This window comes from Pundamilia nyererei, unplaced genomic scaffold (assembly GCF_000239375.1).
Source record: "Pundamilia nyererei isolate P.nyererei 1_Seehausen unplaced genomic scaffold, PunNye1.0 scaffold00010, whole genome shotgun sequence".
Taxonomy (NCBI): domain Eukaryota; kingdom Metazoa; phylum Chordata; class Actinopteri; order Cichliformes; family Cichlidae; genus Pundamilia; species Pundamilia nyererei.
In genome coordinates this window covers 5033543-5056299 of record NW_005187411.1, presented here as the reverse complement: position 1 = coordinate 5056299, position 22757 = coordinate 5033543, and the positions used below count along the sequence as shown (strand labels likewise).

General features: G+C 42.9%; 1 protein-coding gene across 3 annotated transcripts in view; it reads right to left on the bottom strand.

The window, feature by feature from the left end:
* Positions 1 to 21710, bottom strand: part of asap2a (ArfGAP with SH3 domain, ankyrin repeat and PH domain 2a) — a 55072-nt gene extending 33362 nt beyond the window's left edge. For 2 of the 3 annotated variants that reach the window (XM_005723920.1, XM_005723922.1), the window contains exons 1-2: positions 21117 to 21709; positions 4807 to 4879 (exon numbers count right to left, since the gene is read on the bottom strand). In XM_005723920.1, the coding sequence (XP_005723977.1) occupies positions 4807 to 4879; positions 21117 to 21245 (202 nt within the window). In that variant the 5' untranslated portion in view covers positions 21246 to 21709. Of the gene's footprint in view, positions 1 to 4806; positions 4880 to 21116 lie in introns of all 3 variants that reach the window. The other variant, XM_005723921.1, reaches the window with a different exon arrangement.
* Positions 21711 to 22757: the final 1047 nt, after the last annotated feature.

Sequence of the window (22757 nt, the reverse complement as noted above, 5' to 3'; positions counted from 1 at the left end):
AAATAAAAAACCAAAAGCACCAAATCCTCTTTTACATAACAAAGACCTGCAGTGAGATGTACCACACAAAGATGTAGTAAACTTCAATCACCGTCATGTGTCAGAAACCGACCACTGCCACACATCCACAGCCCGCTTTCCAAATCCGCTCCAGCTGTTTAGCTCAGCCAGGTTTCGAGCCAACAGGGCGGGGTCCTGTTGTTGTTTTTGAAGTGGCACATGAGAGCCCTACTCAAAGCTGACAAATAGCACAAACCCCTCCAGGGCAGCTTAGTGATTACATGTGTATTTGTTGTAACATGACCCAAACATGTCGTGCATGCAGCCCCGTAGTACAGAGCAGAGGGCGTGTGAGTTTACGTGGCAGGAAAAAACCCAACAAAGGACAGGAGAGACATTTTCCTGTAGTTTACACTGCAAACACAACCTGCTAATTCCTTGTTTACCTGCAGATGTGTAGACACTGAGTAAACATTTCCATGAAATAACACTGGTGTTCCGAACCTCACTTAAAGATATGCAACAACAGAAAATGGGGAATTGGGATTTTATATGATTAGAGCTTAAAAGATTCATTGATTGTTGCATTACATAAGCTGATTTTACCTGATTTTTATTGTTGCAGATCTAAAAGACGCCGACTCAGGCTCTGACGAGAGGTTACAGGGAAATTTCTCAGAGAAGACAAACTCAGAATATAACAAAGTAAGAAAACACTAAATGAGCTACAATTAGTGAAGAGCTGTCAGGCTGACTGCGAGTTCTTAGTGATTCCTCAGGCTATTGCACAGGTATGCAAATAACCACAATTCAGCCCACTTTAACATAAACCCTTACCCTTCTGCAAAAAACTCAATGTGGGGAATGTTGTGCTTTTTTCTAGTCCGTATTTTTAATCTTAGTTTCTACTAGTGTAGCTTTGCATGAGTCACAGTTCATAATAAGTCATCTTTATTTCGTTTCTCCTGGTATCTCTGAAACAAGCTTTCTCGTGTTATTTGCAGTAGATCATTAATAAGCAGTTTGAATAAACTGGCTGTTGAGCGTATATTGTCTCAGTAATGTATGAAGATAAGGAAAATAAAAGGATAGATGGTCCCCTCTCCTTTGTATAACTGAAGTCAGTACTTTCATCTTCCTTTGAGGGAAACTTTGAGAGTGGATGTTATTGTCTATTTAAAATCAGCATGAGAAATGGCTTAAGAAGTCAGCTTGAAAGTAAATGGCAGCGTATTGTGCGTCAAAGGGAGAGAAAAGGATTCCTGTTGCTCAACCTCAGGAAATGATAAAGTTGCATTCACTGCAAGACAGAAGCCTGCTCACGCCTGTGGCATTCACCGCTGTATCTTTCCTCCTAAACTTACAAACACACACATGTACAGCTTTCCAGGCGTCTGCTGAGGATTATCTTACATCCCAAAGGCTTGTTTTGCAGCCTCTTCCATTTCTCTCCCACACATGCGGGGTTTAATCACCAGATAGCAACTTCCTCTCTCCGTCTCTCCCACACAGCTTCGTAAGTCCGGGTCAGCTGACGCTCGGCGACACAATGCGCCGGTGACCTCCGATCAATTCCAGATCTCTCTAAGGACTCAATGAAAACAACGCTGAGCAAAATGACCACAAGCACACAGAAAAGGAAGCGTGACTATTAATCCCACAGGACAGAGACAAGGAATCGCAGAGGCATGAGAGACAATCAAAGGAGAGAAAAAAAACTTTCCTTAAAGTTCAAGTTTGATGTTTTGCTAAAATAATTTTTTTGCAAATTCCTGGAACGAGGACAGTAAGTGAGATGACAGTGAGTGAGAACATGTGCTATAGTACAAATCCAGTTAGCTTAGAATGAAAACAGAAACTGGGGGGGTTAGCTCGGCCAACTTAACTTTGTCTAAAGCTACATTTCTGTGCAAGCCACTGCACATGCAAATAATTTATTTTAACATTGATATACATATTTATATATAAACATAAATAAATATCAATTATGTACCCAGCAGCTTAACCAGCTGCAAACTCCACCTGAAACCTTCAGTCTTGCAAAGACAACGTTATATTTTCTAAATTGTATTTACTAAAATCCAAGAAACCGCTTTACACAAATAACATGAGCTCTTTTTTGAGTCCTCTCTGCATTCATTTTAGTTTCTCCTCGGCCCATTTATCTCAGACATTAATTAAAGGTAATCGTGCTAAAAGTTTATGGAGAATCTCATTTTCTCTGCTACCTGCAGACACATGATCAACTTCAGTGTTTCTCTGATGCAGCGTGGTCTGCTTTCTGCATTATATTCAGCAACTAAATGTCCTTCCCAGCTACAGGTACATCATCCCCCTCCAGTTATTCTCTGTTCAGCAGCTCTGACAAGCCTGTCCGAGCAGCTCTGCGCGATCAGCTCCAGCTCCTTCTGAGGTCTGAGATGCTGCTGCTGGTTTATTCATCAAAACCCACATGCTGACACCTTGACAGGTCTCTGCAGCAACACAGGGTTCTCCTGCTCATTTAAAACCACTCCACCTTTCTCGCTCCCTTTCCCATCTTTTTCTTTATCCACATTACAAACTCACCATGCACGCTCAGCCTCTCAGATTTTCCCTGAGATGGTAATTCTTTTAAAAAATCGTTGATTTGACCTCAATACAGTCTCTAAACCTTCAACATTCCCTCTGCTTACCCAGCTCCTCTTTCTCCTCATCGTTACAAAACGTTATTTCTCAGCCTAAAATATCTTTGCAGAATTTTGGAAGAGTCAGTCAGCCATAGCAGGTGCTGAGGCTCCCTGCTATGTGTCACATTACTCACACTTTACCCAAAGAAAACTCAAGTGATCCTTTTTCCTCTATATTTATGTTAGAGCTTGGCTTTAGATACAAGTTGCATGGTGTCATTAACCACTTACAATCTAATTAATCTCAGCTGGTTTTAAAGAGCCAATAGGATCATTTTTGAGTGTATGTAGCTTGTTTCTGCAGGTAAAAGGGTTTGCAAAGCCGCCCACATGAACACTGCTCCTAAACTACAGTCGAGGGATTGTTTATTTACGGCGCTATGTAACCCATTTACATTACACTGATGTGCGGGTTAGTTTGGCATGCTGTCAAACAAACAAGGCTGCCTTGCCGTCCAACTACGAAATATGCAGCCACTAGCGAGCAAGCCGAGCTTTCTGTAGACGGCTGCAGCAGCAAAGGAAGCCGATCGCTCATTCTAAATCCTTAGCATTAGCCTGCCACCCTGAAGTGACAAACATTAGATTTAATGATACCGAGGTCTGTCAGACTTTGGGATAACACAACAACCTGGCAACGCTCATTTGGGACACAGGTGTGCTGAGTGAGGAAATACACACTGTTGGGTTGGTCACCTGAGAAACATAATAGTCACTTTTCTGGTTTTCTTGTTTTGATCACCACCAAATCCAAAAGGTAATTATCTGGCTTCACCTGCAACATACTCCACTATATTCCCCACATAGCAGCTAAATGTCTGTATACACTTAGCTGCTGGGCAGGGAGCACACTGAGCCACAACAGAGGAGGTCTGCAGCCGCCTAATAATAAAAACAAGTGCGAGTTAGCAAGATGTAAGCGACAAAAAGCCTGAAGTGAACTGGCAGATAGTAATTTAAACTGCCCTTGTCACAACACTCAGTGGATGTACCGTTATTATAGAAATATGGATCAATAAAACTTAAAGTATAAGGCATGGCTTTTAATTTAGTAGCCTGTATTTGGAAAATATACTAAATAACTGTCATTATTGTGTTTCCATTTAAAAATGCGATGTACTCGGCACATGAGGATCACACAGACATGAAGCTGAAATCCTCTGGGTTATACTCAAAACACACTGGTGTCTGGGCTGCTTCTCCTTGATAATTGCTGATAACAAAAGGTGACCTCCATTCATGCGAGCATAAATAAGAGCATCCCCTGTGGTATTCCTACAGACAAAGCAATGTTTCTACTCCAAACATTTATAAAAACCGTCTGAAATGCAGCAACGTCCCAGTAAAAAGATTCAAATGAAGAGCCTACGGCAACATTTTGCAGCTTATACGCCTACACTTACACCTGCATGTAAGATCACACGGGACTGAAAAGTGCTGGACGTTATAAATGTAAATGCATGTTTAAGAGTGACGTGAGAACGTGTGTGTCCATGCCTCAGCGGCCACATACAAACACAGGCTGTGCCCCTCCCCAGCTGTTCCTTCCGGGGGTCTGGATCAGACAGCTGTCCCTCCTGCCTGAACAGAGCTCACACTGTTCTGAAAAAGACGTGCTCAGCACATTGTTCAGAGGTCTCTCTCCCTCTCTCTCCATTTCTGCCTCTCAGCGGGGTTCTGTCAGGCAGGCCAAACAAAAGACACTAAAAAACACCCAACACTGGCACAGCCAGGCATAATGAGCATGGTAATGACACACACACATACACAGGGCTTAAAAGACAAACCTCTCTCTCCACTTCAAAGACAGAGGATATACTTTCTTTTAAAATCAAACAGAAAATAAAGACCAAAGGAACTGAAAAAAAGCATTTCCAGCAAACCAACCTCTTAAATATTTTTTTACTAAATAAAGATGTAGAAATATTCGGCTCACTGCACTCCAACAAGGAGTCTCCTCCTAAAGGAGACTCAAAAGGTAAGACATAAGCATCTAGTCTTACTGCAAATTAACTCTTTGCTTCAGTGCTGGCATGTTAAAATGGTTCATAATATTTGAATCATGCAGCATTGTTCTTTCAGTAATGCAGAAGAGGCCGGCGATCTGCTGTGGTGATGGAGCGTAGTCAAGACTCACCTAGCCCAGACGTGTAGATAGCTTTCACAGACTTCTTCATCTTGTACAGCACGCTGCGATCCACATCCAGAGCCTGGACAGACACACAGAGAAGAGCACATTAAGAAGTCAACGTTCAACTTCGTGCAAATTTATGGCGTGAAAAAGATGGCGTATGTTTAGTCTGCATGAGGTCTTTACTCTTCTTCCAAAGGTAAACTCAGTAGGATGTAGTGCAACAGTGTGCACAGAATACAGAAACACCAGTCTGTACGGTGCTTTTTCCTGTGAGGTAGATGGACATATCTGAATCGCTCATATTTGTGTGGAGATTTTCAGGTTTTGCAAGCAGCCATGCTTTGCAGTAACACAATGTACCACCTTTATTAAATGCGTACTGTTAGATAGTTACCTCCTAATCCCAGATTGTGCTTCTGCTCTGAATTGTAATGAGGCGTTGAGTGGTTTCGGTTTAGTCCACAACCTCAATCCACGCCTGTGTGTGGTCGCTATAGTTTGTGCGTTTCTAACCCACCGATGTGGCTCCTAGCAATGCATTATTCAAGGTAAAGCCAAGAATAGACCTGGGCTCCCTCATTAGTCAGTGTGTTAGTGTGTGTGTGTTCATCACTGTAACGGCTTGTAGGGCAAGAGCAGTGAGTAACTGAGGTCCATTGCAACAAGGGCATTTTCCCCGCAATGAATATATACACAAGTCTATGATTAACCAAAGTCACACACACATGCACGCACACACCTTCCCTCCAATGCATTCAGGCCAGTCTCACAGAGAAAAGCTCACACAATGCGCCACTGTGTCAGTGATGACAGGAATCTTTTGGGGTGAGGGGGTTTTTAGGAAATTAAGTTTTTAGAGACTTTGTTAAGTATGTCCGCTTGACCAGGGCAAAGCCGGCGCCACTTTTCTCTGCCCCGCTCCCCGTCTTACTGACACCCATCAGATCCCCTCAACTCCCTGAAAACAAAAATAGACAATGACTCCCATTCAGCAATGTACTCACACATACTTCACACACACACGCACTTTTTCTACTCTGCAATTGCACAAGATGCGATGACAAAACTTATTAAATCCATAAATCGTTTTAATATCCAGGCTCCGAGATGCTGAATAACTGCTCAGCACGTCGTTTTCCCTGAGGTCACATCTCACCCACACTAACAGAAAAAGAGGAAGCGATGAGAGACTTTGAAGGGAAAGTGACAGATAAATTAAATGGCACTGGTTGAGGGACAGACAGAATAAAACACAGAGCTCAGAGAAAAGACAAGAACATTCACAATGTCCTCTTTCACTCTTCTGTCAGTACGGGCTCACAGAGGCCACCTATAAGGGTAAAGAGGGGGGACCCTGTCAGTCTGTTAGGGGATACAGTTACACTCATGAAAGAGGGGAAAAAAGACTAACGGGGTGTGGGGGATCAGTCTTGAACAGAATGATGAAACTTTTATAGTTTAACAGCATTTTAATGAGTTTAATGAGCTATGACATTTACACTTACTTCAATGTAAAATCGATGTAACTTCAAAAAACTGTAAATAAAAAAAAATGGATAGAGAAACCATGAAACTAACAACTATTATGGAGCTGCCAGGTGATGATTTTAGTCATTGCCATCTTATGTCACGCAGGCTGTCACTATGTTAAATTGGACGCAAAGAGCACCAAAAACCTCCTTGTGCTTTCCGGCATATCACAGCTGCTTGCCAACTAGTCTGCAAACACTATCCAACCACTTGCCGAGCAGCAGTGAAGGCAAAAAAGGCTAAACTTTTACTTTCAAAATACATGACAGCAGCTTTAGCAAACGGCTTCACAGAAGCTGTTAGCAACCACTCACAAACTGGGTGGAGGAACTGGTGTCTGCCAGTGGACTCCCCACTGGTCTCTATGCCTGTAACTAAGAGTGGGTTTGACAGAAAACCAGAGGGATACAACTTACCATTCACAAGGTCGGCCATATGAGTCGAGCCGAGGAGTCTTTTACAATAGGAAATCTGTTTTGAAACAAAAGCAGCCTACTGGAATCACTGGAAAAGCATGCTAGCTTAAGGCACTTTGGCACTGACGTGTTTGATGCAAATCACTAATTTGCAGATGAGAAAATTAGTTAGCAGATCAGCAGATTAGCAGACTGAGGATGGAAACATAGCAGGAAGATTATTTCCCACATCCATCATGAAGCAAAAAGAAACATTACCCCAGCAGGAGAGCTCTCAATCAACTTCACTCACTTTTAGTGATGAAAGATTTAACCTTCCCTTATTAGCAGACACTGGTGGGCATTTTCCTGTTTCATTACTCTCTTTATTAACTTCTTAATAGTTTTTTTTTTTTTTATATGTGCAGAACTGTTAACACAAATGCTAAACTAATAAGATACATGACACACTCCTGCCTTTGACAAATGCATTTAGTCTGCTCATTTCAGCTGAAAAATACCCCGCGGTCACGCTCACCTAGCCTTGACCCCTGAAACAGCAGCACATTATCCGCACTGTCAACCTCTACTTGGCGTTTCACAGAAGACCAAATCTCTCCCATATACAGTTCAGGCATTTTTCATGCTGTGAAAACACAGGCATGTGCAAAGTGCTAATATTTCAAATTTCTAAATATAACTGCTTTCCCCCCCTGAACATATGTGTTTATACAACTAAGCTTCCAGACAGCAGCGTCTGGTAACAGTAACATGTGCTAAAAATAAAATATGATGTATTTAACCAGAGGAACTGTGCAAATTAAAAGAAGCTTTTGCATATAAGTGGGACTTACAGTTCTGTGGTTTTAGTTCCTTCAGCTACCGTTAAATGACTCATCTGTAACATATGCCATTATCCCATTAGCTCTGTCTGGCTCAGACAGACTCTGCAGCTGTAGCTCTGACTGAGCTTCAATCGGAAAAAGGACTGAGGAAAAGTACAGCTTTCCTACAAAGAGTATCATCTCTGCATACGCCGCCAAACCAATTCAACTACACAAAGACTTTTAACCCAGAGCGCATTTTTTTAGTAGAGCTAATCTCACCTGGGGCTTGCCTTTGTACATCAAGTCTACTCCAAGTGCTAAGAACGAAAGCCATAAAAGCACTCAAAGCATTTCTGCTGGTATCTGAGCTTCTGTGAGAGTGTAGAAGGCCTCCAGGAGGATCTCATTGATCCCCTCTTCAACATAAGGTGGAGTTAATGATTTTCAGGCTCAAAACATATCAAACATAGTGAGGGGTTGGCGCTTGAGGCGATATGATGTGCAATTTCACAGTTACCCTGTAACTCTCAGGGTGTCATAAAAACTCCCTCATGTATAGCTGAATTCATTTAAGCTAGCCAGCAATTTCAGAAAAACATGCTTGAACCTTTCATCTGCTTATTGATCATCTGAGGTTGAGTGTGTTTTGGTTTGGAGGACGAGAGGTCAAACAGAGGTGAGCTGCGGAAGCTAACGCATGTGGCAGAATTTTACAGACGAGTTTTGTGCATAAAAAATTAAAAAAATAAATCATCTGTGTATGTTTAATTCATCATTTTAAAACAAGTGCAAAATGTGTGCTGCATGCACTGAGATAACGGTCAGGTGCAAGCTCACACAGCTCCAGTTAAGCTGAACAGCAAGTTCTTTAACAAGAGATAAGAATGATATGTTAAATTAAAAAAAATACACGACACAAGACGAGGTCGGTAGTCATGGAGCACCCTGACTCTGACTCAGCGGGACTCTCTGGCAATAAAGTGCATGTTTTCATGGAGGACGACGAGCCAAACGGATCAGATTTACCGCAATCTGTTAGTTTTGTGACTAAAGATTTTGGTGCATATGCTGTATCAGAGCAGTCAGATGGCAGCTATGTGTTCTGCATCAGTATCAGCAAACAGCCTCTATGTTAGAAGTTATTTGTCAACTACTGCAAACTACACAGGGAAACACTGACATTCAGGCAACATTGATTTCAATGTGACCTCATTTCCCTGTGCAGGTTATAACAGTTGTGATGAATAAAAGAGTCCAGCTTTGTTCACATAAAGCAGGTTTGTGTTGCAGTAGGTTTACAATGCATATGCAAACTGGGTGCGCTGGTGGATGCGGCACTATCCCAGAATACATTTCACTACTCACATGCTGCCTCGTGTGCTGCAATTGGCTAGAGTCTTCTCATTTTTATGGATATTACTTTGACATGCTCCCCAAACAGGTTAATGGGACTCCCCCATGACAGATGCCTCCAGCTGGAAGAAAATGTGCCCTTCCTAATTGCAAAACTAGCCCAGGATAAGCTCCAAGAGTGCACGATTCCCTCCCCACACACTGGGTCAATGACCTGGTGCCGGAGTGCGATCCGATGGGTCAGAGCTATTTTCAGTGGCACAATATTAAAAAGCCAATTTTTATGTTCTGGCTGCTCAGCTGTCAATACTTTGCTCTCACAGACCGTTACCTCTAAACCTCTGGTTGACCTCTCTCATAACAACACTAAGTGACGAGTCCAAGGCTTACATGTACATTGGAACAGGCATCTCGCCTCCCAAACACACAAGGTGTCCCCCGCTCAAACACAAAGCACACCATCAATCAGCACAGAGTGGTCTGACAGGCCAGCAGGGTAATAAACCCACCAAACACACTCCTCTGACTCATTCTCACATGACCCATCAATCACTTTCACACATTTGCACTCTGATGCACCGCCCACATTTGAGCATAGCGCGACATTTTGTAAAAACTTGTTTGAAGCAGAAATGTATTCACAGTGTGAGGGGAACTCCGCGGTGTTGTAATATTTCATCAGCCCAGGCTCCGAGCTGAATCCACACACACAATAGGCCTCGTCGCCCGGCCTGGAGCTGCTTCACCAGCCAAATTTATGTGACATTTCTGCAATGTCAGCCGTTTTCTCCTCCCTGTTAGCAGTTCACAGTAAACTAACTAGAAGCGCACTTTTCTCCCATCTTGTGAAGGATCAGAGACCCAAACTGAATTCCACTGATAATCATCTTAAAGGCATGACATCAGCATCATCATCGTGGTGATTGTAACAAAGCAGCATCTGCTGCAGCCGATCTGCGCAGACTAACGCAGGGTCACGGGGAGTGACTGTCAGAGTGATCCATTCACTTGAGTTTGTACATTTCCTGAATTGCTGAGTATTATATGTCATGTTACTGATCGCCGTGAGCCCACAGCTGATAGATAATATCAGAGACAGAAGGAAAGAAGACACCGTAAAGCTGAATAATGCTGATGATGCTCAACTCCACTCCACTAAAGTTTACATTTTAAAAAAAATTAAAAGAATTTAAAGGGTTTTTTAAGAGGAGAAAAGAAAAAAAAAAAAAACAGCGGACAGATATCATTTCTGCTCAAACGGAGCACTCAAAGAATTTTTTTTTTTAATACAACTTCACTCATTAACATTCATTCATACAAGCACTTTTTTCTATGCTTTTCCAATGCAAGTGCTTTCTATCCAACATTGATAACATTCATGCTCCAATGGATGCATTGGAAAGCAAATTGGGATTGCTATCTTGCAAAAGGATATTTGGCATGCAGATCAACAACCTTCCAATTAGTAGGTGACCTGCTCTAAACTAAAACTTACTTCAAATCTGGTTTCAGACTGAAAAAAGTGACATTATATAAGGACAAAATAATTGTAACTGACAAAAGAACCTTTATATCTTGAGAAGAGAAACAAAACCCAAAACACAGTGAGGTAGTGAGAACACGAAGACCATGTGAGACAGCGGGGAGTGATCGACAACGCCAGCAAAAGTGGGTCCAGCTAACAGGGCTGTTTTATCGTAGCAGTTTCCACCTCTTTCTCCTCTGTCTGAAGAAGAAACACATTCCTGGATGATTGCATGCAGGAGTGACTGACAGACAAGACAGAGACCCAGCCCCATTGTTCCTGCCAGCTAACTATCTGCTGATGACAGCATGTCTGCTTTGCAAGATGCCGTCCCTCTTTCCTCAGAGGCCCCATCAGCAGACAACAAACACGTTAAATTTTAAAGAAAGGCAATCCGAGAAATCTTCACACACTTCTCTGAAGCTCACACACACACGCACATCTGCGCTCTGTCTGTGCGTCTTTATAAGTCGTCTTATAACCTTACCCTTTAAGCTCCCCACCGCCTGCGACGGGGACCCAAGGAAGCGTCTGCTTCATATAGTGGAAACCAGGGAGTAAGAAAGCAGCAGCCTAGGATTTGCTGCATGTGTTGGTACAGTAGCTCCACGGAAAAAACAACTACAACTAAAAGAGTGAGTTAATAGGACAGAAAAAGCCTAAGTTTTGATGTGAAAATCATTTGACTGCACTCAACATCACATTTATATTTATTTCCCCACTGCGAGGTGGTCAGCCCACACAGCAAAAACTGGAACAGGATCTCTTCATGAGACAGATCTAACTTCATATCTGAAACCGCAGATGAGCTGTGTAAAAGATTTCACAGGCCAAACAGCAACTGACTCACCACGGTTAGCAGGTCGACCACTAGCGCTACATAAGTGTCTTATGAACGTCTATCATTAGGTGTACGAGGTTAACGCCCATCTATACACTGTGTGAGACTGCATCAAAAACTTTCCCTTTTTTTGAGTCACCTGGGGGGGAAAAAAAAAAAGTATACTTGGGCCCAAGAGAAACCTAAATAAAACATTACATTTGTATGCAGTCTTCTCTGAAACATTACAAAAAAGGGACAAGTCAGGTTTTCTGCAGGTGTGCTGTTGAAGCAGCTGCACAGTGCAAAGTGCTGACCAGCCTTCGGGCTGCTGTCTGCACTTCCATATGTTTCACAGTGTAAACACAGGAAGGGAAACTCGCTCTGTGTCGGTGAAGGAAGATCTGTGTCTCAGCTCAAAACTCAGAACACTGAAGTAGACCTACTATGCTTTTCCTTATATCTTGTCATAAGTCTCCCTTCACAGTGGTTATTATTATATTAAACAAACATTGAGGTCACAACAGCCACGAGTAATCCCCTTGGAGAGCTTTTTAAACTCTTGGCTCTGTATGATGTTGTATGATGTGAAGCAACATGTTTAATGTGGCTTAATATGATCATCTCAGTCACAAAGGTGCGACACCGAGCGCAGAAGCCCGTCTCTCTTCCTGTTCAAACCTTTTGTTTGCGAGGAACAGGAGCTAAGAAAAAAAGACTCAACCCAACAGTGGATGAATTTAGTTGCATCGAGGCTCAAAGTAAATATAAGGGCTACTTTGAAATGTATAATGAGTATAATATGTCCCCAAACATGCAGACATTAAAACCAAGAGGCATGTCTCTGAGGAAGCTGTGCTCAAGCCATGCCGTTTTCTTATGTCTCTGCTTCTGATTTTCCACCCGAGACAGATTTTATCTATAATCTCGATTTTAAACCTCTTCAGCTGAGCTGCAGATGAATTCCCTCTTTAAAAGAGCTCCTTTAAAGACACTTTCAAGTGTTTCATTCACAACCTTTCTCTGTGCTGAGTGAGAAAAGTCAATATTTGGACAGAGGTGGGTTTCGTGGAGCGGACTGCTAACGGGCCATAGTTGCAGGCTTTCTGTTCCCTCGACTGCTGAGATGTGAGAAGTTAGTCTGCCCGAGGTCAGCATGGAAAACTCTACGCTGACATGAGCTCATTAACACAGAAATGCGTGCATTTTTGCATCTCTGGCGACAGAACTGATGAAGACTCCAGCACAAAGCTAAACAGTGACTACATTTATTATGAGTCAACATCTTTTTCCAGGGAGCCTAATAATTCCAGCTTGAACTCACTTGGGAAGTTTCGGTTTAGTTTCTGTTTAAGTTTTCTCCCCAACTGCAAGTTTCTGAAAACATCTCATCCACCCACAAGTACTTTAGCACCGTGCACTCGCTGCTTTACAGCTCCTCGGTGAGCACTACAAAGACCGCTGCTGGACCACAGCCTTGACTACCAGCTGCCAGAAATCACACTGGGATGACAACATCAACTGCAGCGCTTTAAGTGGCAGAGAAAACAAACTTTCATGTTAAGTCCCGAGGCGTATTTCAGGGTGTTTTACATTTTACAAGGTGAGAGACCCCAATGCAAGTATGGTTTCCTTTTGGTTTCCCCAGACAGCTGCACTGCATCAAAGTGAAATGCATCTATAGCATCTGAGCAGCCCCAGCCCATCACTAACAGATTCAGGTCTGCATCACTGTATTCGCCACGCTTTGTGCATGACTTCAAATATAACATAAAAGATCTTAAAAATGAGGGTTAAATGAGCAGCAGGCTTAAGACCCCGATGGTGCCATGTATTTAAAACCTGCTAAAACGGTCTGCCTAACTTTGAGGGGGAGTATTTAATGAAGTTTATAAAAGTAGCAGGAGGCTGATAAAAGTTTGCAGGAGAGGGTGGGGGGGAAATAAGGACCAAATGTGCTGCACTTTGAGGAAGCAGTGGGGAAAAAACCCTCCTCTGACTTCACCTTAAAGTTTCTGTTTGGCTTCTTTTCACACGGACGTTTGTGCCAGCTTCACGGTGTCAGAGACTCCTGTGCCAGAGACCAACAGTTACAACATGATGCCTGAGAGACAGAGGGGAAAATGACCTGTTTTCTCCTGGAAAACTCTGCTGTAAAAAAACTACAGAGACCACGATTGTGTTTGTGTGCTGTTGTTGGTTTGAGAGCGCACTTCAGACGTAGAGACGAGGATGACCTGTATTTCACACAACCCTCTCTGAACTCCGCCGGGAACTCAGAACTTGAAAAGAGCTCCGATTGACATGAACTCACTCCGCTCTACGAAACTCAGACAATCTGAAAAGTGTCAGACTCGGGCAATCTCTGCAGATAAAACATGCTTCAAAAATTGCAGGAAGTATCACTGTTTCCAGTGCTGTAGCAGACTCCCACAAATGAATTCTACAAATCTATTTTAGAGCATTTGCTTTGTGACTTATGCTGAACATTTAATTTATCACTGATTTTATGAAAACTGCACAGCAGGAGGACAGATGTTGGATGTTGCAGAGCAGTACTACAACTGAAGGGTGGCGGTGCAGGTTCGACTGGAGGTTTCGCACCTTCCAAACTAACGATGTGTAATTCCAACACCGTACAACTGATCTTAGGCCCCAAGCGAGTCAGAAGCAATCGAACTAAGATTGCCTTGAGAGCCTCTGAGGAGGCAACGCTAGAACAAACAAAGGAGAGGTCTGGGTCAGATCTCTGAGTGAAAGTGACAACAGGACAGCACAACTGTGAGGATTCACCCCTCCCACGGCACCGTGGGCCTAAGCAACATGGAGTGGACGGGACTACAAATCAATAGCGGAGTTCATTAATGGAAGAGGTAGAGCCTGTGAGGGAACAAAAGCCATCAAAAGCAGCCGTCTCTGACAATCTGGGCCAGGACACTCTGATGGATGAGATGGGCTTTAATTTCCAGGCACCCCCAAGTGCCCCTGGTGTCTAACCCCCTAACCTCTGTTTAGGACAGAGAGAAGCCAGTTTGTCCTTTAACCTCAGTCCTTTTCACCATGCCGGACTCAGTTTCTGACTATTTTCACCCTGTCTCCTAATGAAACAGACTTATTAGGTCTAACAATGACTAACAGGCTGCAATAAAGGAAAATGAATTCGCTACCAAGTCCTGATGCGTTCACCCACAAGTCTAGACAGCACACAAAACTGAATAAAATCATATCACATCGTAACAGTCAAAGCCACGGAGGATAAAAGGCATCAATGCTTTGAAGTGACTGGGACAAGGCTGGGACGCTTGCCGCTAATAGATCTTAATGAGGTACATCATAGAGAGTCCTGGCCAGAGTCCATCTGAGGAGGATGATAACACAAACACTGCATTACCAGGCCCCAGACGCCGGACAGCCACCTCCCATTTGAAACCCTTGGGAATCATTGAGTTAGCAGTCCCACACAGATAATGAAAAGGGACTTTTACCACAGATATAGTTATAAAGTGAGAGTGTTTAATCACATGCAACATGTCTTTCCCCAGATATCAACTTTAAGTATTCCATCACCAGTACCTCAAGCAAGATTACTATAGAAAATAAACTAAAAGCTAAAAATTCAAGAGCTCATCCCAAGATTTGGCTTTGCTTCAACATACTTGGCCTATTCTGGTGCCTTAACTACAGTTAAGGCAAAGTCGAGGGACAACGGATAAAGAGTTAGAATGAAGGGAGGAGACAAGACTGCTGTGATCGTGCCAGAAATCCCATTTCAATTACTGAGAGCATCATTAAGCTTCTTTGGTGGGATACAGAAGACTGGCCGAGGTGGCTGGGGGTTTGGGTTGCTCACTTGGACCAGACGGCGCATTTAGGCCGTATGTGTAAGAGCTTATAGATCCAACTGTGTGGCTCTAAAGCTATTAGATGTGGATTGTCCCTGCACTGATAATCCTTCTGTCTGAAGGCTGTTAAAACTTTCCTCCAGGCCACCTGTTCCAATGGGGGTGCAGCTGCTGTCCCTGACCAGGTCACAGCCGTTAACACCAACCACGCCTGGGATGGGGCAGCAATCAGGACAGGAGAAGGCCACGCTCTCTTTAGGCCCGGGAGCTGCTGGAAAATCAACACAAGCCAGCAGAATGACATGTGTAAAATGAGTTAGGAGACCACATTTGTCTTTAGATGTTGACACATCCACCACAAATTGTTGCACTTTAGGTAAAACATGTCAACGCAAATAGTAGAAGAGAAGAATAAATGTTTTGTCCTGCTCCAACCGGTTATGCAGAACAGACTAGAAATTAAGAGATATCACCATGTGCTAACAGAGGATAGCGTCAAGTTAGAGCATGTACCCATAACAACTGGTGGCTTCAGATTAGGCTTAGAGGTGCTATAAAGAGATGAGAGGCTAAAGACTCAGAGCAGGCAGTAATCAGCTGCTGTTTTTTTAAACACACTGGGTTTTTTTCATAAGCCACATCCCCATGTTGCACACCAGCATTAGAAAAGTTAGTAACAGTCTGTGAGAACCAGACTGCAGACTGGTATGGGCTGCAAAGCCAGCACCCGTGCATGCTGTGAATGCCATTTCCATTCCCAGAGATACTCACAAAATAATCTCACTACAAAATCAAGTGCAAATAATCCAGCAGGCTTTACAATGCATAGCTGGCATGCCAGAGTCATGGACCTCTGTTGGGTGAATTAATAGCCAGATGGATGAATAATGATGCTAGCCTTCAAGACCGAGTTACCCCCAACTGCCCTCAACGCCAGGAACAATCCATGAAAAGCTGACTTGGCTATAAATAACCGTTATTCGTCTGCGAAAAATGAATAAACTTAACAATGAGATAGAGGCCGGAAGGAGAGGCCCACTGAGTGGGTGTATTAGAGGGCATAAGCCATGCAGTATTCTGCATCAGTCATTTACTATTGCCATTACATCAAGAAACTGATTTTTTTTAGCATTTCAATGAACTTGAAGTCACTTAAAGCTTCAGATTGGACCTCTAGTTGCTCCTTGTCATGGTTCATTAAGTTTTCTGGCTCAGTAACCTGAGCCGTTTTCACAAAAGCACTGCAGCCCCGAGGCTCTTGAACAAATGGAAGTACATGTAAAAATGCAAATTTTAAACCGCCTGATCGGACATCAGCAGATCTTTAACCTGTTGTTTAACCTGCCTTGTATAAAATCTGTATGCACGCATGGGCAAATAGATGTCTTCGGTGCTGCATCCTGCACGCGGTATTCTGACACGTCACTTACAATCGCATCGACCCCAGTTGACAATGCCCTTGAAACTGCTGGTGCTACAGAAAAACATGTATTCCTCAACCAGATGGCAAGTGGTTTCTAGACATTGCCGGCTGTCACCAGGTGAAACCGGCTGCTGTAGCAAGTCAATTTAACTTTAATTACACAGCACCAAATCACAACAACAGCTTCACATTGTAAGCTAAAGACCTACAACAACCTCCTTGCAACTGGTCTCTAGTTCATCACCATGGTTGCCTGTAGACTGCATGAAAGTTGGTGACTTGTAACAAACGCTTGTGATGCAAACCAGAATTAGAAATGTTGACTTTCAAAGTAAAAGTTGCACCTTTTGGAAAGTGCTGGTTAAAGCAGTAAGCAACTGTTACTTTGAAAGTGAACGGTCTCCACTTCTGGCTTGCGTCGCAGTTTCACTGTAAACCAAAGTAAACACAATGTACAGTAAACAGCGAGTGTTTGCAGACAAGTTGGCACCTTCCATGAAAACTATTGTCAACCACCGCACCCAACTTGCAACTAAAGCAATCACGGGAAGGTTTTTGGTGCAGTACCATCTACTGAACTTTGCAGCCAATTTCACTCCAGCGACTGCCAGAAACCTCAACAGGTTAAAGAATATAAAGTTCTCCCAAGCACTCTGTGGTCAACAGTGAGATCACTTAACACTCTCTTGGTCTGTGTGAGCAGGGCTTTAGCAGTCAATTTCACAGTGAGTGCCAGCTACCAGTCACAAACAGCCAGGAGATAAACATTTTTCCCTGGAAATACACATTTTCCCTAGCAGCTAGAGGTTGCTGACTCATCTCTAGTCTTGTTTAACTGAGGCCTTACCTAAACTACGCACTTAGAGCAAGCTGTAAGGTGTCTTTTTGTCAAATGTTGAAACACTTGCATGATAAGTGGCCTTTCATAAATACTTTATGCTACGTTACATGAAGTAATTGTCTTCCTTTGTTGTGAGTGTGTATTGTGGTGGACAATGTTTTACATGATCCTTAAAAGAAAACACACACACACACACACACACACAAGCAACACACATATCATATAACTATACAACAACAGAAAGACAAATATACTGAGGTCGAGGAACAAGTTAGGGATACTTTTACATACGAAGCTACACCGGGGAGGCAAACACTCTACCTGTCAAACAACTTTAAATGAGAAAGCAGCTGTAATGTCATAACGGATATTGTGTGTCTGCCTGCAAAGGGTTGATCAAAGGGCTGAGAACACAAAAGCTTGTCTTGAATATCAAGTAGTGACGGCTGTTTTACAGCCCCAGACGCTGCTGCTCAGCAGTCTAAAGTATGACTAACATCTCTTTCATACCGTTAGCCAACGGTTTGAGAGGACTGTTGATGTTACACATCGCGAACCCAGTAAGTGACCCACTTTACCACAGAATGAATGTACTAGTAATTCTTTAACCTCCTCTGTGAGCTTCAAGCGCAACATAGTGACAGTACACGAAACTACCAGGTACTGCTGCCAAAGATAGAAGTGAAAGCACGTGAGATTCGTTCCTGGAGGCAACTCTATTGATTGCAGCTGTTTTAGGTGTCTGTCTGCCAGGCAGCCTTTAGTAACTGAAAGAGGGGGGGGGGAAGGTGCAAAAACAGACCTGAGACGACTACAATGTGTGCCAATTTCTGACTTCAGCGAAACATACTCATGAGTTTCTCCTCGAGTGAGCCTTGAGTGCATGACTCTTCAGCGTGATCAATAGACAGGGATCAGATCATCCCTCAGGGCAAGTCCTGCTTTCCACTTGAGCTCATGGTTTTTCCTGATATGCACAGTCTGTGTTATACAAAAAACAAAAACAAAAAAAACCTGACAGCTGACATAATAACGATTGCCTCAGTGTCATATTTTTAAATAAGGAATGAGAAAAACGATTACAGACTATTACGAATAAAGAAAAACAGATCCTACATCTCGACTGCTGAAAAGTGTGCCCAGAGCAAAGTCAGCACAAGTGTTTTACATGAGCACAGAGGGGGGCCATGACACAAAGCCCAATATCCTCTTACTGGATAAACAGCTTTTTATTGTTGTGGTTTTTACAAACGAGCACCCACATGCGCACAAGCTCTCTGAATGGCCTCCTAATAGCCAGCACTTTAAAGCTACTAGCCTAATTAAGATTCTGTCAGATGCAATTAAGTTTGGAAAGAAATAATTACACAACAATGTGCACCCGTTTACATAAACTCTCAGAGCGGTGCAGTCTCCGCTTTGGTTAACATGTTTAAAGCTTTTCTATAAACAGCCAGAAACAAAGATCAGAGTCTTTAAAGAAGTTGACACTGTAAGCCCATCAGGTACTTTACAACACGCTTCATTAGGAAAACAGATTATTGGATGAAACCTTCCAAAGAGGTGCAGCGTCCAGGTTTATAAGCAGTTTGCATCTCCAAAACAGTACAGGATAAAGCAGATAAACCTCCTGTATTTTCCCAAACAGCAAACAGGACTGTTTTAACACTAGTAATCATTCCTTTCTACTAATAAATAACCCATTGCTAAGTTATAATGGGGGGCAAGCTCCTAAAGCAGTGGAACAGGAGATACCACGATACACTACTGCACCATAAAATGCATTTTTTGTGCAAATGATAGCAGTGTGGTCATTTTATAAAAACACATTTTTAGTGGAGAAGCTCTACTTGTCGAGTGGAGCTTGTACAGGGAAACAAAGCTCACAAGTGTCACCTGAAATCATATACCAACACACTGTAGCATCACAGAGTACACTGCTGCTCTGTCCTCGACTGTCAGCTGAAGGGTAAAAGCAAAGAAATGAGCACTTGTACAGCAAACAGAAAGGCCAGAATCAGCACAAGGTTCGACGATCGGTATAATGCTGAAAACAGCAGTATAAAATCTTCACTGTCTAGCATTCATGAGTAGACAGTATGCAGGTGTATTATTATACTCTAGGTTAAATGCGTGAAGTACACTGTCCATTTGACTGATAGTCAGTTTTTTCCAAGATGAGCCACCAGGAAGATGTGCACCACTAACAGGTGCTCGTGCACGCATGTGTATGTAAATGTATTTATGTTTGCGTAAATGCGCTTGAAATTCCAGGCAGGCCTGCAGACAATGAGAGGAAGTGTTCCCCTTCCACTGCAGCGTTTAATTGGTCAAACAGACCAAAGTGAGCGAGCTCCGCTAGGCCCAACAATAAGGCCCTGTGTTCCCTGAGCCTCAGCTTTGGGCAGGTCAATGTGAAACAACAACACGCCACTCTGTGCGCCTCTCCAGCGGCAGCAGCACTCTAAAACAAAGCTGCTGAATTAGTCTCTCAACCCAACAATTCAAGCTCACAAAGCCACCAATTACAGCTGACCTGCTATTTAAGAAGAGAAAAAACACTTTTATGTTTACTTCTACGGGAAAAGACATTCGAGCAGTGCTGAAAATCCTTCCCAACTGGAGATTAGTGGCTATTTTAAAAAATGAGCAGCAGCAAAATAAATAAATAAATAAATAAATAAATGAAAAGGTTGAGGCAAACCATGTGCAGAATGGTGGCTGATGCCAAGGAGAAGCACCTGTCAGCTAGAGCAGGTGTGTGACCGTCTGCCTGGCTCAGTCCTCCATGCACGCACACACATATACACAGGTTAAAAATGAAGCCACAACCCTCACCAAGGTGTGGAGGATCAGGAAGCTTAAGCTGACACTGAGCCCATATGTGGATTATCTAAGCCACCAGATTCCCTCATCTTTTCATTTTTATTTATTTATTTATTTTTAAATAAAAAGGTGTTAGATGGAAAAATGACTGCACCAGTTCCAAAACTTTTTACCTTAATGACACCAGAATTAAACCCCCAATTACCTCCACATGCCACCCAACGGCAAACAAAGCAGCGACACACTAACACACATAACAAACGGAGCTACTCATGTGGGAAATTCTATTTTTACCAGGAGGCAGGGCGAGGCTCTGCCATTACAGTACACAAAGTAGGGAAACTACAACAAGAGAGGGAGGGAGGCAGCAGAGGGCTGTCAGGAAACAAAGCGGAAGTGTCCTTCCTCCTGATGACCTGCAAGTTAAAGGAGAACACAAAGTGCTCTCTGTGCAGGAACAGTGAAAAGTCGTGTATATTTGACTGATTTCTTTCTTCTTCTTCTTTTTTTTTTAATCCTCTCACAGCCCCTAATTTACCTCATTCATTTACTCTGTACATGAGACATCTATTGCATGTCTAGTCCTCTTAGAAAGGAGAACCCCTCCTCTGTTATACATTTTTAGATTCCTTCCATTTTGGGGAATCGGGGGTTTACGGATAGATATGTTGTAAATGCTGTGCAAACCTGTGAGGACTGATCTCTAATTGGACATTAAAATTAAACTGAATTACAACCAGAGCACATTGTAGACGCAAAACAGTTAAAAAAAAAACCTCTAATTAATGATGTCTGAGTTTGCCAAAGCGTGAATATAAAGGTTAAAGGATGTGTAAGTGAGTGGTAACCGTTTACGTCACTACCTGCCAATACTGGAAAATCTGAATAGAACTCATTTATGTTTGCAAAACAAGGGGCTACCATCACTCACCTCCTCCAGGGAAGCCACTGTATTTCTACACTGGGACATCCTGGTGGTGAAGTTAGAGGCGGTCGGCGATTTGTAATCTTCATTGGTCTCTGCCACAAACTCTGCAACTGTGATTTGGTCCGGCATCATTAATCCCTTCTTGCTGATAAGAACGAGCCCCTTTTTCTTAACCCCCTTCTCGTCTGCGCACTTCTAGGACTGAAAAGTTCAGAGGAGCAGTAGCAGCAGTGGTGTGTGTGAAGGTCCCTGCGGGTAGTAAACCATCTCTGTTTGTGTTATTCCCTTGTTTGCTCCCTACACAATCCAGCGCAGCAGTGCTGCACGTTGCCGCTCTCACCGCGCCGTGCTTTACAAGGTGATGGATAAGGTTAAATCCCTCCTGCCTTTTTATCCCGCTACTCCATTCAGTTTAACGGCCAGCCGGGTGGTCACAGGGGAAAGAAAAGCTTCCTCGGCAGATCCCGCTGTCCTCTCTCGGTGTCCCGAAAACCTGCAGCAGAGCAGAGGTAACTTCTCCTTCCTCCAAGCCCCGGGAAACAACAACCAGGCGTTTCAACGGGAGCGCAAGGAACTGACAAAGGTAGAGGAGGGGATTCAATGAACCCGCACCAGCCAATGGGGACACGCCGCGTTCAGTGCTGCTTGTAAATTATAGCACCGCAGTAGGAAGGTGATTTCTGTGATATATATGGACACTGTAGTGAGTGTGGGGGCTTCAGTTTTCACGTTGATATGAACCTTTACATTTGATAAAAGTAATACAAACTGTGATTTCAATCAAAAAATACTGTAGGTCTTTTGTAAAAATGGATGCAGAAACTTTAATAAAAATATCTGAGGAAAAAAAAAATACTTTAGGGCACACAAACAGTATTGTGTATCTGTTAGGCTAGCTGTACTCAGTCCACATATGACTCTGATGCCTTTATGGTAATTTTATACATGCCACTTTTAAATCTTGCAGGAAAACATAACATAACATATAAGTTAATGTAGAACATCACTGATATTGCACAAATTAGTGCCTGAGGACATCACCAAAGGGCTGCAAAGTGGCAAAACACCCTACCAATAATACTACATGCGGGGTTTTTAGCCTATAATCAAAAGTGGCATAAAGGGTTAAGTAAGAATATGTGTATTAAATGCACAATAGAATATAACATACATGTCATGTGTTAAATTAGCTAAACTCAGTGCACTGTCCGCGTTCCACGAGTCAGTTTTTGCGCCTACCGAAATATTTCCTACAGACCTTTAAAGCATCACTTTGAGTGTACAGTCGCTTGCTGGTTCTTTTTTTAAGGTGGAGAGAGGAGAAGCAGCTGGGTGTAACAAATTGGCGGCACTATCATAATCAAAATGCGGTTTAGAGTGTCATTTTTGCAGGTCTGTATTTCTGTAATGCTCATAAAGCAAGCAGTTCTTATTCTGTACAAACACAGTTACTTTTAAAGGAATGATCATCACTAAAGATAATCTCTGAATCCAATTATTTGCGGCTAAACACCTAAACAGCAGGAGCACATTAACATTTTATTTTGTGTAACAGTGGGTTGCTGTTCAGATGTTGCCTGTGATTTCAAACAGAGCCTAAAATACTCCAGCAGTAGCTAAAGCATGTACAGTATTCATTCAAGG